We start from the raw sequence: 15,094 nt of genomic DNA on the forward strand, positions 1-15,094 counted from the left end.
ATAGAAGAGGAAAAAGAAAACAAATAAACCCGACACCTTTACCTTTAGTAGAAGAGGAAAAAGAAAAAAAATAAACCCGACACCTTTACCTTTAATAGAAGAGGAAAAAGAAAACAAATAAACCCGACACCTTTACCTTCAATAGAAGAGGAAAAAGAAAAAAAATAAACCCGACACCTTTACCTTCAATAGAAGAGGAAAAAGAAAACAAATAAACCCGACACCTTTACCTTTAATAGAAGAGGAAAAAGAAAACAAATAAACCCGACACCTTTACCTTCAATAGAAGAGGAAAAAGAAAAAAAATAAACCCGACACCTTTACCTTCAATAGAAGAGGAAAAAGAAAAAAAATAAACCCGACACCTTTACCTTCAATAGAAGAGGAAAAAGAAAACAAATAAACCCGACACCTTTACCTTTAATAGAAGAGGAAAAAGAAAAAAAATAAACCCGACACCTTTACCTTCAATAGAAGAGGAAAAAGAAAAAAAATAAACCCGACACCTTTACCTTCAATAGAAGAGGAAAAAGAAAAAAAATAAACCCGACACCTTTACCTTTAATAGAAGAGGAAAAAGAAAAAAAATAAACCCGACACCTTTACCTTTAATAGAAGAGGAAAAAGAAAACAAATAAACCCGACACCTTTACCTTCAATAGAAGAGGAAAAAGAAAAAAAATAAACCCGACACCTTTACCTTCAATAGAAGAGGAAAAAGAAAAAAAATAAACCCGACACCTTTACCTTCAATAGAAGAGGAAAAAGAAAAAAAATAAACCCGACACCTTTACCTTCAATAGAAGAGGAAAAAGAAAAAAAATAAACCCGACACCTTTACCTTTAATAGAAGAGGAAAAAGAAAAAAAATAAACCCGACACCTTTACCTTCAATAGAAGAGGAAAAAGAAAAAAAATAAACCCGACACCTTTACCTTCAATAGAAGAGGAAAAAGAAAAAAAATAAACCCGACACCTTTACCTTTAATAGAAGAGGAAAAAGAAAAAAAATAAACCCGACACCTTTACCTTTAATAGAAGAGGAAAAAGAAAACAAATAAACCCGACACCTTTACCTTCAATAGAAGAGGAAAAAGAAAAAAAATAAACCCGACACCTTTACCTTCAATAGAAGAGGAAAAAGAAAAAAAATAAACCCGACACCTTTACCTTTAATAGAAGAGGAAAAAGAAAACAAATAAACCCGACACCTTTACCTTCAATAGAAGAGGAAAAAGAAAACAAATAAACCCGACACCTTTACCTTCAATAGAAGAGGAAAAAGAAAACAAATAAACCCGACACCTTTACCTTCAATAGAAGAGGAAAAAGAAAAAAAATAAACCCGACACCTTTACCTTTAATAGAAGAGGAAAAAGAAAAAAAATAAACCCGACACCTTTACCTTCAATAGAAGAGGAAAAAGAAAACAAATAAACCCGACACCTTTACCTTTAATAGAAGAGGAAAAAGAAAAAAAATAAACCCGACACCTTTACCTTTAATAGAAGAGGAAAAAGAAAACAAATAAACCCGACACCTTTACCTTCAATAGAAGAGGAAAAAGAAAAAAAATAAACCCGACACCTTTACCTTCAATAGAAGAGGAAAAAGAAAAAAAATAAACCCGACACCTTTACCTTCAATAGAAGAGGAAAAAGAAAAAAAATAAACCCGACACCTTTACCTTCAATAGAAGAGGAAAAAGAAAACAAATAAACCCGACACCTTTACCTTTAATAGAAGAGGAAAAAGAAAACAAATAAACCCGACACCTTTACCTTTAATAGAAGAGGAAAAAGAAAAAAAATAAACCCGACACCTTTACCTTCAATAGAAGAGGAAAAAGAAAACAAATAAACCCGACACCTTTACCTTCAATAGAAGAGGAAAAAGAAAACAAATAAACCCGACACCTTTACCTTCAATAGAAGAGGAAAAAGAAAACAATAAACCCGACACCTTTACCTTTAATAGAAGAGGAAAAAGAAAACAAATAAACCCGACACCTTTACCTTCAATAGAAGAGGAAAAAGAAAACAAATAAACCCGACACCTTTACCTTCAATAGAAGAGGAAAAAGAAAAAAAATAAACCCGACACCTTTACCTTCAATAGAAGAGGAAAAAGAAAAAAAATAAACCCGACACCTTTACCTTCAATAGAAGAGGAAAAAGAAAACAAATAAACCCGACACCTTTACCTTTAATAGAAGAGGAAAAAGAAAAAAAATAAACCCGACACCTTTACCTTCAATAGAAGAGGAAAAAGAAAACAAATAAACCCGACACCTTTACCTTTAATAGAAGAGGAAAAAGAAAAAAAATAAACCCGACACCTTTACCTTCAATAGAAGAGGAAAAAGAAAACAAATAAACCCGACACCTTTACCTTCAATAGAAGAGGAAAAAGAAAACAAATAAACCCGACACCTTTACCTTTAATAGAAGAGGAAAAAGAAAAAAAATAAACCCGACACCTTTACCTTCAATAGAAGAGGAAAAAGAAAAAAAATAAACCCGACACCTTTACCTTCAATAGAAGAGGAAAAAGAAAAAAAATAAACCCGACACCTTTACCTTCAATAGAAGAGGAAAAAGAAAAAAAATAAACCCGACACCTTTACCTTCAATAGAAGAGGAAAAAGAAAACAAATAAACCCGACACCTTTACCTTTAGTAGAAGAGAAATAAATAAAAAATAAACCAGACAACTTTACCTTTAATAGAAGAGAAATAAATAAACAAAAAAAAATAAACCAGACACCTTTACCTTTAATAGAAGAGAAATAAATAAAAAATAAACCAGACATCTTTACCTTCAATAGAAGAGGAAAAAGAAGAAAAAAATAAAATAAACCCGACACATTTACCACAAGTGTGATGTCATCCACTGACACTCCCATTTCCTCATTACATTTACATACAGGGTTGCCATTCGTACGATAATTATCGTACATGTACGACTATTTTGGGTCTGGTATGATGTACGATACATACCTAAGGTATAAACAATGTAGGTGTGTGTGGGTTTAATTAAACAATTATACTAAAATCTTTTGAAATAAGTCAATCATGTATGGGTTTAATTAAACTATTAAACTAAAATCTTTTGAAATAAGTCAATCATGTAACACCCTAATAATTATATTGAAACTATGTACGATAATTTTGGTTGAAAAACGACAATTATAAGGCTCATGTACGACAATTCAGTCGAAATAATCTGGCAATCCTGTTTACATAGCTATAAATGGGCTTACTGTATTTTGAATCGGGTGCGAACTTGAAGCTCTCTCACTAGCAATGGAAATGAGTCTACCCCCAAGAGTCTTTTGACCAATCAGCGGCCTCGGTTCAGATGTAAACATTGAAGACTTTGAAGTTGTGCGAAAGTTGAAAGGCTTACCACGGAATTGTCTGTATTTGTCTGTATTTATCGTTGTTTAGCTTCGCGTATGCAGTGGTAAATATTGATAATGTATTGTCTCGGGGTTTAGGATATATTTTATGTGCTATAGGGACAAGGAGAAACAAGCCTAATGCCGACAAGTGTAACAAGGTAGGTAAAACTATTCTGTCACTTACCGGGAAGATAAGTTTGCATACGATATTACTTTTTAGCTGGATTTACTGTATATTTAATAATTTTAACAGCAAATAACGTGATTTAACCGTTTTTCATCTTCATTTCAACCGCTACTTGTAATTAATCGAACTGGCTGTTCTGTTTGTTTGGGGTTGAAATGAAGGTCAAATTCAGTTAAATCACGTTATCCACTACAGGATAACATATATTTTCTGGTATTATTGTACTGTATTACTGGGCAATGTTACCTATATAGGGTAGTTTGTAGCGCTACGGCCAAGCGTCCTAATTTGCTTATTATCGCTCCGACTGTTATCTTGTATAGAATAAAAACGTTTGGAAATGGTCTGCGGATCTTAAATATGTTGTGTAAGGGGGGTCCGGGGCGGGGGGGCAACCCCCTTGGGTAAGGATACGGCTTTTAGCATAGGTTAGGTGGGTTTTTTAAGTTAGCTCCTCCCGCCAAATTCGATTTTAGAACGACGGTCACAGTTCAGAATATTCCCGTTTTGTACAGGATCTGGCCGTCACCCTACAAAGGCTCCTATATATATATATATATATATATATATATATATATATTTCTGAAACTATTCTTTTGCAACAGGAACGAGTGTCATTTTCGAAGAGCATAATTTTTTCTTTAGGAAAAAGTAGTTTTTTTTACTATGTTACATTGCCCTGTAATACACTACAATAATATATATATATATATATATATATATATATATATATATATATATATATATATATATATATATATATATATATCTCCATCTATAACCTATGGTAACGGGGGACCCCCTGTGGGAACTCTGGGTTTTGGGTGGGGAAAGGTATATAATGGTAAACAAGCCTTTTCTTCTCTATACATTACCCTCTTGGATGTGTAATAAACCGATGAAAAAATACAGTGGTAATATTGAGCTGCACAATCTAACTTTAGCAATGTTAGCGTAACATGCTAACATTAGCAGTGTTTTTCATTTATTTGTTGACATTCTACGGGTTGGTAGTAGTCGCTCTCGTTCGTTCGTTTGTTCATGGCAGGTTTCGACCTTCTGCACATAAATTCCGCCTCCACCAATAAGATTTCATCTTCTCTACCCGCTAATTTCAACTATTCCACTTCACCCGGTTTATTCAAGTATTTTACTTGATCCAGTACAACTATACCATTCCTTTTATGTAATACCCTCGTATACATATAACATTTGACCCAAGAATTACTTGTTTTATTATCAGATATCATATAAAATCACCTCATTTTATATTCCCATTAAATATTATTTATCATACACTCCATTTTATCTTGCTATATTACTTTCATGCATTTTGTTATTACCTTGTCACGCCCAGATTTCACATAAGTTTCCCATTCTAGCTCATTCATGTTTACTCTCAAGACTTCGTTATTTTTCCGTTAACCAATCACGAACCCATACGTTTGGAAAGTTTGCACAGGGGGGTTTGATATTTCCCAGCCCCCTTCCCTTATCTCTTCAAGTGGTCTCTTCATACCCCTTCCAACAAATCCTTTTCCATGGAAACCTTTGTCCTAGTCAGGTCTTTGTTATTTCAAGTGAGGTTCTTTTTCGTATTTTACGATGGAAGTTATAGAAACTTGGAAAGGCTACAGTATTCCATACTTAAAAGAATTTGTTAAATTTCATGAGGAATTTTTTGATACCTCATCCAGTCTTGATAATGTCCTTAAATCACATAATGTAACACCCCAACGTTTACAGTGTCCCATGTGCCGTTCATAGAAGTTAAGGCGTCACAGTCTCAACACTCCGGTGACCCACAATTTTCGTCGTCCAGGTCATAAAAGTAAGCCATTAATTTCCTCAAATTAAATGTTTTTAGCATGCGCAGCTCATCATTACCGCTTGCCAGTACATACGAGCTCGGTACCTCGAATTACTGGAATCCTCGGGTAAATACTGGAATCCCTTTGAAAATTACTGAAATCCCCTACAATATCACTGCAAACCCTTAGAAATCGATAAATAATATGTTTATTAAAATATGTTAGAGCTTTAGACTTTGCCTCTGAATCAGGCTGTGAGCAAATCATAAATGAAGCTACCCACAGGTCTGGTAATTGCTTGGAGCTCGTATACACTGACTCCCCTGGCGTTATAACTAGTAAGGTTGGTTCTCCAGTCGGGACATCTGATCATTCCATGATTTCATTAGAAGTGAAAACTGAGCAGCCTGTCCCTGATATATCATACTCTTGTAAAATTTATATGAAATCCCAAGCAGACTGGAATGGGATTTTGCATGATGTTTTGTGCTTGAATTGGTCACAATTATATAGTAATGTAGATTCTGTTGTCCCTTTGAATGAGAATATAGTCAACATAATTGATAGGCGTAGCACTTCTCGTGTGCTAAGGTACCGAGTGAAGGACAAACCGTGATTCAATGATGATTGTAGACGTGCTTATTTGGAGAAGCAGGAGGCCTATCATCTTTGGAAGGATAACAGATCAGATTTGACCTGGAACAACTATACTCAACTTCGAGCTTTTGCTCAGAGAGTTTATGCCTCAACTGAAAAGGAGTACAATTTAACCATAAAAGAAACCCTTTCTGGTACAACTCAAGAACATTGATGGTGGTCTACCCTTAAATCTGCACTCTTTGGTGTAGATGCAACAGTTTCTCCTTTACTTAAACCAGATGGCTCAGTCACTCACTGTCCAAAGGAAAAGGCAACCCTTTTGGCTGATGTTTTTGACAGTAAACAGAGTAATGAAAAACTTGAACTTTCTAATTCATGTTTGTTCCAACACGAATACTTACCTTGAACTACTTTCTTAGGAGTTACCTGTAATCTCCTCTCTACCGACCAGAGTTTTGTGTAGGGTACCCTCAATCCCTTTTTCTATGGAGGCCTACCCCGGCATTAAAGAATGTGCCCCGAGGGTAGGCTTTGCGCTATGTCGATGTCCGCTTGGGTCGATATCGCCAGTAAGTTCTCTGGTCGCGACGTGTCACCACGTCGCTCTCGTTCTCTATCGATCCTTTGTGTGCGTTGTGTGTGTCCCACGTGTTTCCCGCGTGGTAACTTGTGTTCCTGTGTACTTATCCCTGGTGTTCCTGTGTGTTCACCTTCCACCCTTGTGCTTCCCCAGTGTATTCCTTGATTCCCTTCGTTCCTGTGTCTTGCGTTTGTGCATTATGGAGCAAATCCGCCGTTGTCCTGGGCCTAGAGCCGGTAAATCGTGTGGAGCGTTCCTCTCCAAGCCTGAAGTGGACCCTCACTCCCTTTGCTCCTCCTGTAGGGGCAAGGTTTGTTCGTCATTGGATACGTGGCCCGAGTGTGTAGGTTGGAGTGATATCCAGTGGGTGCGTTACGGAACAAAGAAGAGAAAATCGTTGAAACGTTCACCCAGGAAGGCTAGTGTTACTTCGCCGCTACCGTTGCCCAGTGAACGGTCCGACGGGGCTTCTGTTTCGCCGTCCCCTACCCAGAGTAGGGGCCGAGGTAAGTCCATCGTGGGGAAAGAACCGAGCGATCTTCCCCAAGAATCTAGTGAATGTGCAGTGGGGGTTGCGGGTCCTTCTCGGGCTAGTGATGAGCCCAGCAGTGCGTCTGGAGACTCGACCCTTGTGCTCGGGGGGCACGTGTCCTCCGATGACCCCTTGTGGGGTAGTAACGTTATGTCTGTGTCTTCGTCCCCTTCGTGGGCCTGTGTTTCAGGGTCTTCGGCAGGCGGCGACAACCAGGGTAAGTTAGGTTCTGCAGGGAGTGATGCTTTCGGGTGGAAACTTCCTAAGACAACGGGTAGGTCCCCTATGCGAATGGAAGAGGGCTTGGATTCCTGGTTTCCTGGTGTTGGGCGTCAAACCTCGTTCCCAACCCCGCTCACGGAAGTTCCCGAAGAATTCCCACAACCTTCTACCTCGGGCACGCAACGAGTCACGAAGTCCCCCGCGGTCCCCGCTCCCGCCCGCCGCACGGTAAGTGCAGTGTCGTCAGGCTCTTCGGAGGAGTATTACTCGTCGGGTGAAGAAGCCAGGAGGAAGCATCGCCGTCGGAGGGAGCGGTCCAGGAGCAGGCGTTCCCGTTCAAGATCGTGCTCCAGATACAGCAGAAAACGCTCCCGCTCTCCAAGACGAAAATACAGAAGGAGTAGGTCATCGGATAGCGATTGGGTCTTCGTACCCCGTGAAGCAGGGATACGTTGTTCCCCGGACCCTAGGGGTGGCAGTCCCCCTGCTTGTCCACCTGTGGGGGGATGCCTTCAGCGTTGCGTCCGCAGGTGGCAGCAACACGGGGCCGATGCTTGGACGGTTTCAGTCATCGGCCAAGGCTATCGCGTCCCGTTCACAACATCTCAACCTCCCCTGACAGCGAATCCAGTGTCGTTGAGCTCCTATGCCACGGGGTCGGCAAAGGGGCTGGCCCTTCGGGCCGAAGTCGAGACCATGCTCAAGAAGGTGCTCTCCAAGAGGTCGTCGACGGCTCCCCAGGCTCCTTCAGTCGACTCTTTCTTGCAAAGAAGGCGTCTGGAGGCTGGAGACCTGTCATCGACCTCTCGGCTCTGAACGGTTCTGTCAAGCAAACCCGGTTCAGCATGGAGACAGCGGACACGGTCAGACTTACGGTGAGACCACAAGACTTCATGTGCACACTGGATCTAAAGGATGCGTATTTCCAGATCCCAATCCATCCGTCTTCCAGGAAGTACCTAAGATTCTGCCTAGACGACAAGATCTACCAGTTCAAGGTGCTGTGTTTCGGTCTCTCCACAGCTCCTCAGGTGTTCACCAGAGTGTTCACCCTGATTTCATCTTGGGCGCACAGGAACGGCATTCGTCTCCTTCGTTATCTGGACGATTGGCTGATCCTAGCAGACTCGGAGTCGACCCTTCTTTAGGTCTTTGCCAGGATCTGGGGATCGTGGTAAACCTCGAGAAGTCCTCTCTGCAGCCGTCCCAACGACTGGTTTATCTAGGCATGCTGATAGACACCAATCTCCACAAAGCCTTTCCATCAGGTGACCGGATAGCAAGGCTGAGGAGGGTGGCGGAACCTTTCCTCAGGCGAGAAGAGCTCCCCGCCCAGTCGTGGTTGCGTCTCTTAGGTCACATGTCCTCCCTGGCTCGTCTGGTTCCAAACAGCCGCCTCAGGATGAGATCCCTACAGTGGCGGCTCAAGTCCCGGTGGAATCAAGGATCCGATTCTCCGGACATTCTGATCCCGATGGGATCTTTGGAACGGACGGACTTGCGGTGGTGGCTGGTCGACGAGAACCTGCGGAAGGGAGTGAGTCTTCTCGTCCTCCCCCCCGAAATTGACTCTGTTTTCAGACGCGTCAAAAGAAGGGTAGGGGGCGCATGTTCTGAACCAGAGGGCCTCAGGCCTTTGGTCAGAATCAGAAAAGTGCCTACACATCAACCTGCTAGAATTGAAGGCCATCTTTCTGGCTCGTCAGCAGTTCCAACGGACCCTGGCGGGTCACTCCGTGGTGGTGATGAGCGACAACACCACGGTAGTGGCTTATATCAACAAGCAGGGAGGCACTTTTTCGCAGCAGCTATCCCATCTTGCAGTAGAGATTCTGAGGTGGACCAAAGTCCACTCGATAACACTATCAGCTCGCTTCATTCCTGGCAAGAGGAATGTGCTCGCCGACAGTCTGAGCAGGGCCTCGCAGATAGTGAGTACCGAGTGGTCTTTGGATCCTCAGATAGCCAACAAAGTCCTGACTTTGTGAGGTTCCCCAACTGTGGACCTGTTCACGTCAGCGTTGAACTACTCCCCAGTCCTGGACCCCAAGGCACTCTGGCAAGATGCTTTCCAGCAACGGTGGGACAACATCGACGTGTACGCCTTCCCACCGTTCTGTCTGATGAGAAGGGTGCTCAATAGGACCAGACTATCGGTCAACTGTTCGATGACTGGTAGCTCCGCTATGGCATCACGCGGAATGGTTCCCGGACCTTCTGCAGCTCCTGACGAAGCTCCCGAGGGAACTTCCTCCACGACACGAGCTTCTCAGAAAACCCCACTCCGACGTCCCTCACAAGGCCGTGGCCTCGCTTCGGCTTCACGCCTGGAGACTATCCAGCGTCTCCTCATGGAGAGAGGCTTTTCGCAACAGGTTACGGAGAGAATGTCTCGGCACCTGCGAAGGTCCTCTGAGGGAGTCTACCAGGCGAAGTGGAGTGTCTTTTGTGGTTGGTGTCGTGGGAGGGGTATCTCTCCACTCGATGCCACTATTCCAGCAATAGCGGACTTCCTCGTTTATCTGCGGGAGGAAATACGCCTTTCTGTCTCGGCAGTGAAAGGCTATCGCTCAGCCTTAAGCTTGGCCTTCAGGCTGAAAGGCGTGGATATTTCTTCCTCGCTAGAACTCTCTCTACTCATACGTAGCTATGAGCTTACCTGCCCCCAGTCTGAAGTGAGATCTCCTCCTTGGAACATGGTTCGAGTCCTCAGGGCTCTTAAGAGACCTCCCTTCGAACCATTACGCCAGGCCTCTGATCGCCACCTGTCTTGGAAGACGGCTTTCCTACTCGCTTTGGCTTCGGCCAAGCGGGTTAGTGAACTTCATGGTCTCTCGTACGACATCGCCCATTCAAGGGGATAGGGGGAGGTAACGTTCAGGTTCGTCCCTGAGTTTGTAGCCAAGACTCGGAATCCTGGAGTGCCGGATCCTCGGTTCGACTCTTTCAGGATCGCGAGTCTCCGCTCTGTAACAAGCGACCCAGACCAGCTGCTACTATGTCCAGTGAGGTGTCTGAGGCCGTACTTGAAGAGAACGGCTGCAGTCCGTCCTCAAGTGCGAGCTTTGTTTGTGAGCACAGGCAGGACTAAGAGGAGGGTCACCAGGAACACCATCTCAGCTTGGATTCGAAGGGTTATCCACCATGCTGTGAATCCAGACCCTCCTCCGTCACGTCCGGCGTCAATGACCTCAGATGTCAGGAGGCCTGAAAACTTTAAATCAATCAATCACTCAGTCCTCCGTCACGTCGCCCTAGGGCACACGATGTCAGGGGTGTTGCTACGCCCCTGGCCTTCAAGAGAAACTTCTCTGTGACACAGGTACTTCAAGCTGGGGTTTGGAAGCGTCAGACAACCTTCACAGCCCACTACCTGCAAGACGTGACCCACAGGAGCCTTGATACGTTTTCTATCGGCCCTGTGGTGGCTGCACAACAGCTGGTCTAACCTCAGGCTCCTTTATGGACAAGTAGCAGTAGGTTGAGGGCGTTGTTACCCTGTCTTAGTCTGCGTGAATGAAAGAGTACGTCTGACCCTTACTTCTTTCTTCATTCTCCCCTCTCTTGGGGAAGCAGCATCCTGGTCCTCGCATAGCTGACCTCGACCTCTGCAGGTAACCCATGCTTCTTTGTGCTCCTAGTATTAAGCTTAGTACTGTTGCGTCCCCCATACCTTGACGAGGTGGTATTGGGAACGTCCTATCCTAGATTCCTATCTAAAGATCTCAAGGTCAACTTCATAGGACGAGTCACACTTTCCTCCACACACAACTTATGTAGGCCACTCGTTCCTAGTGATGCAAGGAACTTGTGAGGTGCAGGGGCTCCTTTTCTCAAGTGCTGCTCACTGAGGGATTGAGCCCCCGGCAAAGCCGAAGTCAGTAAGGCTGGGGACTTTCCACCCTTCCTAAGGGGTAAGTCACCCAATGTAAATAGCGTGGTTTGTGTTTCGGTTACGGAACAAATGACAAATTCGAAGATAATTTGTATTTTTCCTAACCATACAAACCTTAACTATTTACACATATTTGCCCGCCATCCCTGACCCCCAAGTCAAGTCCTACCTCTAAGTGAAGTGAAGCAAGTCACCGGTGTGTGGGGGGGGGAGGGGTAGCAAGCTACCCTTCCCCTACCCCCCCGCTAACTAGCGCGGGGGTAATTAACCCTCGTTAAAACTATTGGCTCGTCATTTCAGCTGCGCTAAAAGGTAAACCCAATGTAAATAGCTAGGGTTTTTATGGTTAGGAAAAATACAAATTATCTTCGAATTTGTCATTTTTATTGGTACTTTTAGTATTTTTTCTTTAGCTAATCTGTTTACAAAGATTAAACAAAATTAGCGTTCAGTTAATTTTTATACGACGTATTCATGACAATCGATATAGTCTCACGATTCTTGTTCGTTTTAGGAATACTAAATTTTTTCGTATATTTATAAATGTTCCAATTGTTAAATGTGACTATTTGTCTTTTATTGGAACCCCTTAAGTAATAAGGGTTGGTTTAAATATATAGATATATTCTGTATTCCTATATCTATTCATTTAATATTTTAATATTTTATATAAAATATTTTGTTACATTTTATATAGGATTCAGTGGCTATTGCATTCTCATTCAAGCCCTTGACAGAAAAGTAAGATCTCCCTCCATGGGCGTGTCGACTTTTGGTTTTATGCCAAAGAGTTTAAAAAATGCAAATTTTTAGTGCTAAATTAGTGCAGTGAATTTTATTCAATACAGTGGAGGGTGCTTCTGTTCGGACCTGTCGTTTTCCTTGCCTTAGGCCTCTTTCAAGCTCCAGAACCCATGGGAGAAGTAAAGTCGATCGGCGAAAGGAAGCGAGAGGCATTATCCTGGCGCCGAACGTCTTGTAAGACCTGAACAGAAGTTCCCTCGAGCGTTCCTGTTGACGATTCTCAGAACGATCGCCCTCGCCGTAGGTGAGGCGAGGTAAAAGTGTTTTTTAATATCAAGCGGCCAAACGCATTCGTCTTCCTTTCAGGCGCTCGACAAGCGCCAGGCAGCTGAACGTGATGGCGCACACCAGGCGGCTGAGTTTGATGGCGCGTGCCAAGCAGCTGAGCATGATGGCGCGTGCCAAGCAGCTGAGCATGATGGCGCTCGCCAAGTGGCTGAGCGTGACGCCTCGCGCCAAGCTAAATGTGACAACAACGGAGCGTTGGTCATTGAGCGGTCAGCAAGACTAGCTACTAACGCTGCTGTAAGAGTTTGACTCGATATTTGTAACTTAGTGCAACTTCTTGGTTTCTTTTGTTCGATGATCTACCGTTCTAGACGCGATTGGCATAGTTCTGAGCGTCTGAATCGCGAGCGTTTTTTAATTGCAAGCGTTATTGTTCTGAAAGTCACGTGGCGCTGAGCATCAAGAGCTTGCATGGCATCAAGCTTCACGCAGTTGAACTTGACGTCGAGTGTCAAGCAGTTAATCATGACTGCGAACGCTAAGCAGTTGTGTGTCGTTGAGCATCAAGTAATTGAATATGACGTCACATGTCAAGCATAGCTCCAAGCGTCTAGATCGTGAGCGTCTGAATCGTGAATACTGTTATTGTTCCGAGAGTCACGTGACGCTGAACGCCAAGCAGTTGGTTGGCGTCTGGCTTCCAACAGTAGGACTTGATGTCTACATGACCATGAGTGTCTAGCGTTGGAACATTGTTACGCCAGGCGCTATATTAAGAAATAAATATCAACTAGAAAGATATGGTCTCAGACCAAGGCTTGCTTGAACTAATTCTTGGTGTCTGTGGGAGAGCGAGAATTAAACCTCTAAAGCATTGAGGTCAGAATTCAGGACCTTATGGAGTTGCCTCCTAGGAAACAAGACATATCTACCTAGGTTAGAGACTTATAGGAGTCTTATCAGTCTGCTGTTAGCAAAGCGATGGTTCGTCATGATTCTCATCAGGACGCGTTGTCGCACAGGCGGGTTACCAGCAAGCTAAATGTTGAAGAGCGTGATAAGGCTTCTATATCCCATTGAGTGTCTGTGTCTCTTGATACCAGACATCAAATGGCTAAGCGTGTCATCGAGCGTTTACCTTCCAAGCGCGGCGACAATCACTAGGCAGCTAAGCGTGACGTTGGGCGTCAAGCTGAACGTGACGTTGGGCGTCAAGCTGAACGTGACGTTGGGCGTCAAGCTGAACGTGACGTTGGGCGTCAAGCTGAACGTGACGTTGGGCGTCAAGCTGAACGTGACGTTGGGCGTCAAGCTGAACGTGACGTTGGGCGTCAAGCTGAACGTGACGTTGGGCGTCAAGCTGAACGTGACGTTGGGCGTCAAGCTGAACGTGACGTTGGGCGTCAAGCTGAACGTGACATTGAGCAACAAGCTCGTGACGTCGAACGTCAAACAAACCGTGACGTCCAACGTCAGTCTCATACTGTTCGAGCTACGTTCAGAGGACAAAAGTTCTCTAGGGAATCTCAGAAGACTTTGCTTGCAGCAGTAAAGAAGGTCCACTGGAGGATCCCTTTTAGATCTCCAGGATGCTTACTTCTACTTCCCCATCCATCCGAACTTCAAGCTACCGGAAGATTCGTGTATAGGAGGAAGTTGTCCAGTTATGAGTTCTTTGTTTCGGGCTAAGCACCACCCCTCAAATAGAGGGTGCGTCTGTGAGGACATATCGTTGTTTCTTATCCTTAGACCTCTTCCAAGGAATGTCGATTTGAAAATTCTTCCAGCTCCCTTTTCCCGGAGAGAAGAAATATCGAACGATAAAGGAAACGAGGCTTTAGCTCCCGAGCAGTCGCCTACTCGAGCATACCTTTTGACGCCTCACAGGTCTCTCACCTTCATCATAGGAAAGGTGAGGTGAAAGTTTTTTCATCGTTTTCAGATGACTCAGCGCCCAGACGAGGCTGGCTTCAACTTCCTGACTTCTAAAGAGGAAGATGGACACGATCAATCAGCGTCTTTTCTTGACACCGCAAGCTTCTGGTTGCAGTCTTTCGAACAGTTCTGAGCGTTTTTTTCTTTCTACTGAAGAAAAACACTCTTACCAAACATCCTTTTAGGATGTCAGCAACTGTCAAATAACGTCCAACTCTCTCAGTTGCAGGACAGTTGTCTGAGCCTAGCATAGCTTCAGATCATGCTACTTCTCCACCATCAAACTGGTTATCGTCTTCTGGACACTCTGCGTGTTTTTAAACAGTGTAGAAAGAGAGCTTGTGGTAGACATGACGTCTCCTGTACCACAACAGTTTGACCCTATTTTTATTACACTACTAGATTTGCAACAGAAGCTCTCTTCGCTCATGCTAGTTTGTCAGCCTGCATACAACGAGAGTAGCAAACCTAGATCTTGAGTGTCAGGTAACTTCATGCCTGGACACTAAGCGTAGTGAGCCTACTAGTTGAGATGTTCTTGATGACGAACGTCTTTACAACTCCCTAGCAAGGAGTCAAACAAACAGACGTGACGTCGTATGTCCACCTAACAGGATGTCGAGCTTCCAGCGGAACAGGACGTCCTGTAAGACGTGACGTCGAGCGTCTATCGAGACGCTACATTTATCATCAAGAACAATGCGACCCCGAGCGTCAAGCAGCTCGTGACATGGTCTTATACACGTTCCCACCATTCAAAGTACTTAACAAGATGTTACAAAGTTCGTGTCTCACGAGGGAACCAAGTTGACTTTAGTAGCTCTCTTCTGGCCGTCAAGAGGTTGGTTCACAGTGGTTCTTGAATGGATGGTGGACATTCCAAGAACCCTGCCATTA

General features: G+C 43.8%; 1 protein-coding gene across 3 annotated transcripts in view; it reads left to right on the forward strand.

The window, feature by feature from the left end:
* Positions 1 to 3,369: 3,369 nt before the first annotated feature.
* Positions 3,370 to 15,094, forward strand: part of LOC137623206 (kinesin-like protein KIF14) — a 224,063-nt gene continuing 212,338 nt past the window's right edge. For 2 of the 3 annotated variants that reach the window (XM_068353920.1, XM_068353923.1), the window contains exon 1: positions 3,370 to 3,561. In XM_068353920.1, coding sequence (XP_068210021.1) covers positions 3,542 to 3,561 — 20 coding nt within the window. In that variant the 5' untranslated portion in view covers positions 3,370 to 3,541. Of the gene's footprint in view, positions 3,562 to 5,402; positions 5,422 to 15,094 lie in introns of those variants that run through there. The other variant, XM_068353922.1, reaches the window with a different exon arrangement.

Source organism: Palaemon carinicauda, chromosome 30, assembly GCF_036898095.1.
Source record: "Palaemon carinicauda isolate YSFRI2023 chromosome 30, ASM3689809v2, whole genome shotgun sequence".
Lineage (NCBI taxonomy): Eukaryota > Metazoa > Arthropoda > Malacostraca > Decapoda > Palaemonidae > Palaemon > Palaemon carinicauda.